Source organism: Podospora anserina, chromosome 3 (assembly GCF_000226545.1).
Source record: "Podospora anserina S mat+ genomic DNA chromosome 3, supercontig 2".
NCBI lineage: Eukaryota > Fungi > Ascomycota > Sordariomycetes > Sordariales > Podosporaceae > Podospora > Podospora anserina.
In genome coordinates, this window is record NW_001914856.1 from 803,227 (window position 1) to 810,960 (window position 7,734).

Below are 7,734 nucleotides of genomic sequence, written 5' to 3' on the forward strand. Positions count from 1 at the left end.
ATCTCTCCGCGGGCTAAATTAGAGGGGGCTCGGTCCGAGAGGCTAGTCTCAGAGAGGAGCGTCCGAGTAGTCACAAGAAAAGAACCTGCGCAGTGCAAGGACAGAAAAAAGAGACCACAAGGAGCCGGCGGTCTGGGGCAAAAGAGCCTGGGGCGAATTGGACCCTACAGATGGTTTCGTGGGACTTCCCAAGCCGGGGAAGGAAAGACCGAAGGTCCCACAGGACACAGGGAGCTACGACAAGCCTTTGGGGTGACGGTGAAGGCCGCCTTGGGGGGTCTCGCCTCTGCGTGCTGTCCTCGACCGCTGCGTCTCGTTGCTGATAACCGAGGCGGAGTAGGACACAGATCCCGCCGTCACCTGGGAGCGGATATATCAAGTCTCGCCCGTTCCACGGCCGGGCGGTTCTAGAGCTGCTGGCGGAAAAGGGAGGGCCGGCGAGGAGCGGGCGGAGAGGGCGCGAGAAGCCCTGGAAGCCTTGGAGAGAACCGGCAGGGTGCAGACACTCGCTGACAAGCAGCCGTCGACTCCTTGGCCGGCGTCACAGACAGAGTGGTAGCAGAAAGTGGTCGCAATGTCGCACGGCTGGTAATGTCTGGGCTTCCTCGGTTTGGTGCAGAGCGCGCAGAACCAGAGGCACGGGGGCGGGCGGTGTTGCAAAAGGGGGGATGATGCGTGCGTGGGCGTGTGGTGGGTGTGCTATGTGAGAGCTGTGAGCTGTGTGTGTGGTGCGGGTGTGCTGTGTGTACGTTGTGTGTTGTGGTGCTCAGTGGTGGTGGAGGGGTCGCCTGGTAAGAGGAGAAAGAAGCGTGTCGGTGACGCCCAACAACAGACACAGGCTATCTTCTGTGATATATATCTGCTTGCTGTCTCTGCTGTTCGCGTGCTGTTGTTGTTGATGGTACAGGGACAGGCTGATAATGTAGTTGAAAGCAAAGAGAAGGGCGAGCGAGCTGTATTAGATTACTGGCTGATCAAACGGAGGACACTGGACCGAGTTGGGGAGGTGCCAAATGTTCCGCTTTCTCCCCCCGTGGACCGCGGGACTTGATAAGCGGGAGCGCGGACAAGTGTCAGGGAAGATGCCTGAACAGGTGCAGACGGTAGCAGGCGATCCTCGGTAGAGCAATTGGTCGGGGGGGAGGGGGGAGCAGATGGAGGGAGAGGAAGCACGGGGAGGACCTGAGGAGGGTGGGGGGGGTGGTGGTTGGCGACGGGGAGAAGATGGTGGTTCCCTTTGCAGTTCTCTTTGGGCCCTCTCCGTGCCTCTCCGGGATCCAATCCCGCCGGCTCTCAGGGCAATTTCTGCTCCCCACAGCGAGACTACCAGGTGCCGAAAAGGAGGGCCTAGCCTTATTTAGTTGCGCTGGCGAGCGGGAGCAAATGCTTGGCAGTTCTTGGTCATAGCAACAACATCATTTCGCGGCCCTCCACCACCACCTTCATATCAGAGGTTTGGGATTGTGACGAAATGACTGCTCCAGAGCCCGCATGCACAACGCAGCCAATGGCTCCAGGAAACACGCTCAAGCTTCTCAGCAAGCCAGCCTGACTGGATGTCCACATCGGAGCCCCATGCCCCCAGATATTCCCAACGGGGGCATGATCATCGAGCATGCCCAATGCGTACGACTGGCGTGGATGTACTAGCTAGTACAGACTATTCCAGTGCTTGGCCTAGAAAATATCTGGTGGGGTGAGATATGTACGAGAGGTGACGAGTGCAACAGAAGGTTGGCTTTCGTCCCAATTGAGGAGGAAAGCATGAGGATGACAGGTCGTACGTGTCTCCAATTCTGGACGAACCGGGACACAATGCTCTCTGGTCCCTTGGGAGAGCCGAAACGAAACATTCATCATCAAAATGTTTTCAGTTTTTGAGAGTTTTTTGTTGATTGCCACCTTCCTGCTCTCTTGAGCAAGGGACAGCGAGAGAGAGACGGGCTGATCGCAGCAATAACAGGGCTGTTAAGCCTGTCAGTTCCAGGGTTCAGCGGGAGAGGGGAGAGTTGGCGCCGGCTAATATCAACGACAGCTGGTCCCGCTGGCCCCTCCCGTCCGCCGTCCCTTTGAGAACACTGGTGATATCTTCAAAGTTCGGGCTCCAAGCAGCGGGATGGCTCGTGATTGTGTAAAAGCTCCGGGACCGAAGTCTGCCCTGGCCCTTTTGCCCACACAACAAACAAACCACCGCTCGACAAAAGCCGGCATGGCGAGCCAGTGCCTGCCGAGACAGTACGTGCGTAGCTTGTGGTGGTGGTTACGCAAAGTCTTGGCAACGTCTGAAGCTCTGTGCAACGGCCACAAGAGAGAGAAGAGTGTGAAGAGCTCCCCACCTCTGCTCTTCGCGACCACCGACAATCGTTCCACCTTACGGACTCGCACGACGTGTCTCTGCTCTCTCTATCCGCCTCGTCTCTGCGTCTTTCGATGCTCAGCTGAAATTCCTGATCTCGACTTGAAGCCATAGCCAAGCATCGTACATCGCAGAGCTATTATGGTTCGGGAAATTTCAGACGAGATGGCCGCGATGGCCAGGCCGTTGTAAAAATCGAGGCAGACTCGAGCATCGGAATTTTTTCTTCTTGCTGCTGATCAACTGCAGTTTTGGCACTGGCGTCATTCCACCGTCAGAGTGATCTTCAGGGCCAGCTGCTGTTCGAATCCCAGGGATGATCATTGGCTAAGTGGCCCACAGCTGCCCGACGGTGACCCGAACGCGACGGAGAGAGAAACCTGCGTACTGGGATTGATGTCGTACAGTGAACCCTGGTAAGTGACAGCTAACGGGGACAGTGGTCGGCGATGATAATCCCCCTCTGTCGCGTGAATCGATATTTGACATCAATGACATGGAGAACTTTTCAAACCCAGTTGTGGAAGGGGGGCCCCATCAGAAGTGCATTTGTTGGCCTTGGCGTGGGGTTTGGGGGGGGGTCTTGGCCTTCTGTTCTGTGGAGCTCCCGAAGCTTTTCGGGCTGGCTGTCAGCGGGAACCTCCGTTTCTGTGCATGAAGCCGCTCCGACGTCCGGTCTTGGTATCCGGGACGATGCCCTCCCGTCGGCGATGGCGTTGATGGATACGTTTATACGAGGGCTGGAGCCTCATTCCGTGGTGTTTCTATTCGCTGGTTGTCCACCCCTGTCGAATATTCAGATCCCATCCCAAACCGCTGCTCGGTGACTGCATCTGGGTAAGGGTTGTTGAAGCAATTCCGAATGTGGGTCCGAACATCGGGGGCTCAAGTCAGTGGAATGTTTCCTGCACCTCTTTCTTCCGTCAGTAGATGTCGTTTCAGGGCGACTGAAAAAGCAACGAGGTGGGTGATACATCATTCGATACTCGCATATCATGAAATTCTCCAGACCCTAATCGGGGCGAGGCTACGAGACTCGAGGGTTGAAGACGTTGACAGCTGCCATCCATGTCTCATAGGGTGGTGACCGCGGGGTAGCTGGAGGTCTGGTAAAGGCAAGTGGGTCTCGCTTTCTAAGTGGAAGTCGCGACGCGCCACGCGTGTCAAGTGCAAGTAAGAAGTAGCGACTGCCAATATGTGAAGTTAAAAAAAAAATCAACAGCAATTCGTACCGACCCTGATGGTCAAGTTGGGTGATTTTTCATCATCGCTGTAAACCCTTCCTCGTCATACTAGCCGTAAACAAACGAAAAGTCTCACAGCCACCGGTATCTGTACCACCTTTTTGGAATCTTGGATAGTGGCTTCCGGCCTTGTCTCCGGACCACCCGGCCACCCGGCCATCTTCCGAACCCCCACCGACCGTCACGGTCCGGCAGCCAACAGTTTCGGCCGGCCCCGTTTCGATGTTTTGAAGCTGGGCCATTGGCCTCACAGCATGACAACCAACTTCAGCAGCAACCAACCTCCTCAGCATAACAACAAATGCCAGCATCAAAACAACCAACTTCATCCAATATGCCACCAATATCAGACGAGTGGGAGCTTCCACGCCTGCGTAGCTCATTTCAGCTGCACGAAGATGCCGTGAGGGACGAGGGTAAGTGTTTCATCGACTTTATTTGCGACTCTCACATGCTAAACATACCAATTAGATCTCGCCGAGTTCTTCGACGTCAAATTCTACCCCTACAACCCACCAGGCGCACCCCCAGTGTTCGCGGCCACAAGCAAGAAGCATGTCGTCGTCGTCCGCATGGTGCCAACCACAGACAAGGACCAGAACCCTTGCAAAGTCATCCAAATGATCAGAGATGCCGACTCAGGCGCCAACAACTACACGTGCTGTTGGTCCAAGGATTCAGACACGGAAGATCCCTGGCTGTGTGTGGCCGGCAAAGATGCCAAGATCAAGGTGTACGATATCAGGAGAGGAAAGCTCGTCAAGACGCTGGTCGGTCACGGCGGCGACATCAGCGATCTTGCGACCTCTCCAGCGTGTCCTACTACCATAGCCTCTGCTTCAGACGACACGACTATTAAGCTTTGGAGTCTGGCAAAGGAACATGACAAGCAGCCGTGTATCTGCATTTTGGGAGGCGAGGGGCATCAATACAACTTGCTGACTGTGGCGTTTCACAACAATGGAAGATATGTCTTGTCTGCCGGGCATGATCAGATTATCAATCTTGTGAGTTCACTTCTCCCGTCACCATATCTTCTCACTTTTCATCGACAGCGCATCACTAACATCCACCAGTGGGCCCTCCCCGAGTTCCCAAAGGAACACATCAACGTTCCCATCGTCCTCCACTACCCTCATTTCTCCTCCTCCGAAGTCCACAACAATCTCGTCGACTGGTGAGCCTTTTTCACCCTCCTTAACCACCAACCTTGTTACTAACCCCCCGCAGCGTAGCCTTCTATGGCGACTTGATCCTCTCCCGCGCCTGCCACGAAGACACCATCGTCCTCTGGCGAATTGAAGGTTTCTCCTCCTCCGATCCTATCCCCGGCCCCCTTGACGCTCCCACACCAACCGACATGGCCAAGCAAACCCGGTCATACTTCAACCCTATCCCTTCCAAAGCCCGCCCGGCCATGTTCACCCGTCTAGCGCAATTCCACACCCCTGATTGCGGTGTCCAGTTCTATATGCGCTTCCGAATGTTCCACGCCGAGGGGAGGCATCCCATCTTGGCATTTGCCAATGCAAAGAGCAAGACCATGTTTTGGGACTTTTCACGGTTTGGGGCGTATAGGGATTTTATGGAGGAGTTGGAAGCAGCCAGAAAGTCGGGGAGTGGACAGGTGGTGCAGAAGCCGAGTTGGCTGTTGATCAAGAGAGCGAAGAAGGGGACCGCCGCGCCGGCGCACCAGGATGCGGCGGCTAGTTTGAGGGCTGCTGCTGGGGATAAGGAGTCGATGGTTTCGGCTAGTCCCGACCCGGAGGGAGGCGGGAGTGCGATGGCAACGCTGGGGAATTATAATCAGGATACGCTGAATCACTGGAAGGAGATGTATGACTTGTCGAACCCGGCGGGTTTGATCAGGCCGCACAAGGTGCAGGGGGTGGACGGTTCGTTTGTGGGGAGGCAGGTGGGTTGGAGTCCGGGAGGGGAATGGTGTGTGGTGGTGGGGAATAAGAATAGGGCTTTGATTTACCAGCGGGGGGCTAGGGAGAAGGGGGTTGCGACGCCTGTTACCTAGTTGTATTGATGGGTGGTTTTTTAAAGTGGATTGGTTATTTTTGTCTGCTTCGATCTAGACTATCCTGCTGGTAGAAGTTCAAGCATGGGGTTATGGCGGGTGGATTGAGATGGATGTTGGGTTATGAATAATCATGGATTGGGAGAGTTGGACGATGGATGTACATTTATGTATTCCACTCAGACTAGATGTCTACACTAGCCAGCTTTTTCTAGGGCCATGGCTGAGACACCGACACATGTTGACTACCTGTACTCGTAATGAACAAATCCAGAGAATCACGCCGGCATAGAAGAAAAGAATTGCAGTTGCGGCCCTTCCTCATCGCTTTCCTCATCTTTTTCATCGTTATCCTCGTCTTCCTCTTCTTCATCCTTATCCTCCTCCTCCTCCTCATCATCATCATCCTCGTCATCATTCCCCAACATCTTCAACAACTCCTCATCATCCTTCTTCAGCACCCCCTTGCCCATATCCCTCACCCCCGCGAGCAGCTTTCTCGCCTTTTGTCTTTCCTTATCCCTGACTTCATACCCCGCCCTCTTCTCCTCCTCACCAAACGGCACGCACAAATCAGCAATATACAACCCCACCATCGCCCTCAACCTAGCAAACTCCCCATCCCTCGAAAACGGCGTCGTCTCCAGCAGCGCATCCATCCTTTCAGCTATACCCCTCATCTGCCTGAGCACCTCCCTCCTCAGCTCATCCTTCTCCTCCCTAACCCTCGCCACTTTTCTCTTTTCCCTTGGGGGAGTAGGAGGTGCTTTGTGCTCCTCCTCCCCGTCAACATCCATCTCGTCGTCCGGTTCCTCCTCTATAATATCCACCTCATCCTCTACATCATAAAACTCCCCCCTCCCATCCCGTTCCTCAATCCTCTCCATCCCCCTCCGATGCAAAGCGTACACCCCCTCCATTTCCGCCGAAAACAACGCAATGTTAAACTCAAGCAGCGGACGCCCCGTAGAGTTGGGGTGCTGCTTGCTGAACGGGTGGTTCTGGATAAGATGCTGATAAAACGCCTTGAGGTTCGCCAGGTTGGCTTGTTGACGGGCGAATAACCTATCTTTCTGTCTCGATTCCCTCTCTGCGTTATCGTCGTCTTCATTTACTGCCTGCCGCTCTAGTTCGATTTGGACAGCGCCTTTGAGTTCCCCTTCGGTGGTGATGGTGGTAGTCTCCCCTTCACGCAGTATAATCTCCGCCCCCAACTCCCACAACCTCTCATACCTAAGATCAACCCTCCTCCCATTCACCTTTGCCCTCGCAAGCAACCCAAACGATCTTTTCGCCAGCGGGATATCACCCTCTCTGAGCGCCCTCTTCACCGTGTTGATTAACACCCCTACTTTGTTGGTATGCGCTGCTGCCTTTCTGTCCTTTTCAAGTTCCTTTTTCTTGCTCCGACGCTTTCCTGAGGTGTTTGAGGAGGAGGCGGAAGAGAAATCTGTCTCTTCCCCTGCGGTGGTCCTGGCGCCGATGGGCCCGTCGTCGTCAGTAGTGAAGTCGGGGAGTTCATCGCCGCCTTCGTCGCCGGATTTGTCGGTTAGGTTGTTGTGAGAGGGGTCGTAGGATTGGGAGGTGTACTGGTAGCGCTTGCGGGCAGGGCGGGGGGGTCGGTGAGGGAAGCCTGGGTAGAGGTCTGAGAGGAGGGGGGAGTCGTGGGGGAGGCCGGCGAGGGTGAATTGTTTGAGGGTGGAGGGGGTGTGGGAGCGGGGGTTGATTACTTGGTCGGCGGAGGATTTGGCGGGGGAAGGTTGAGTGCGTTTGCGCTTGCGTGAGGAGGACATTTTGGTGGTTGTGTTCGAGGAGTGGTGATGGATGTTATGTGAGTGGTGAGTGGAAAGGTGAGATGGCGTCGTGAGATGAGCAACTGGTTGTGAGAAGGTCGCGCTTGGTGATGACAAACTTGAAAAGAGTCGAGATAGATCCCTCCAAAACGTAACTTTCAGATTTGACGAGTGCGAGATCTGTTCTGTGAAAAAGGGCGGGCTAGTTGTCGTTGATGGAGTTTGATAATTGATGTGGAAGTTCAAAGATGAAATTCCAAGATTTTTTAGGTTGATTTGCGAGAAACAGGTTATGACCTTGTCTGTCCACGGTCG

General features: G+C 54.7%; 2 protein-coding genes across 2 annotated transcripts; one reads left to right on the plus strand and one right to left on the minus strand.

The window, feature by feature from the left end:
• Positions 1-3,934: 3,934 nt before the first annotated feature.
• On the plus strand, positions 3,935-5,626 carry PODANS_3_4080 (uncharacterized protein; the record flags this gene model as incomplete). The annotated part of the gene is made up of 3 exons (XM_001909158.1): positions 3,935-4,016; positions 4,072-4,777; positions 4,831-5,626. The coding sequence occupies 3 exons, from the start codon at positions 3,935-3,937 to the stop codon at positions 5,624-5,626; spliced, it is 1,584 nt and encodes a 527-aa protein (XP_001909193.1).
• Positions 5,627-5,904: 278 nt separating this feature from the next.
• Positions 5,905-7,419, minus strand: PODANS_3_4090 (uncharacterized protein; the record flags this gene model as incomplete). Its single annotated transcript, XM_001909159.1, has 1 exon — positions 5,905-7,419. The coding sequence occupies one exon, from the start codon at positions 7,417-7,419 to the stop codon at positions 5,905-5,907; it is 1,515 nt and encodes a 504-aa protein (XP_001909194.1).
• Positions 7,420-7,734: the final 315 nt, after the last annotated feature.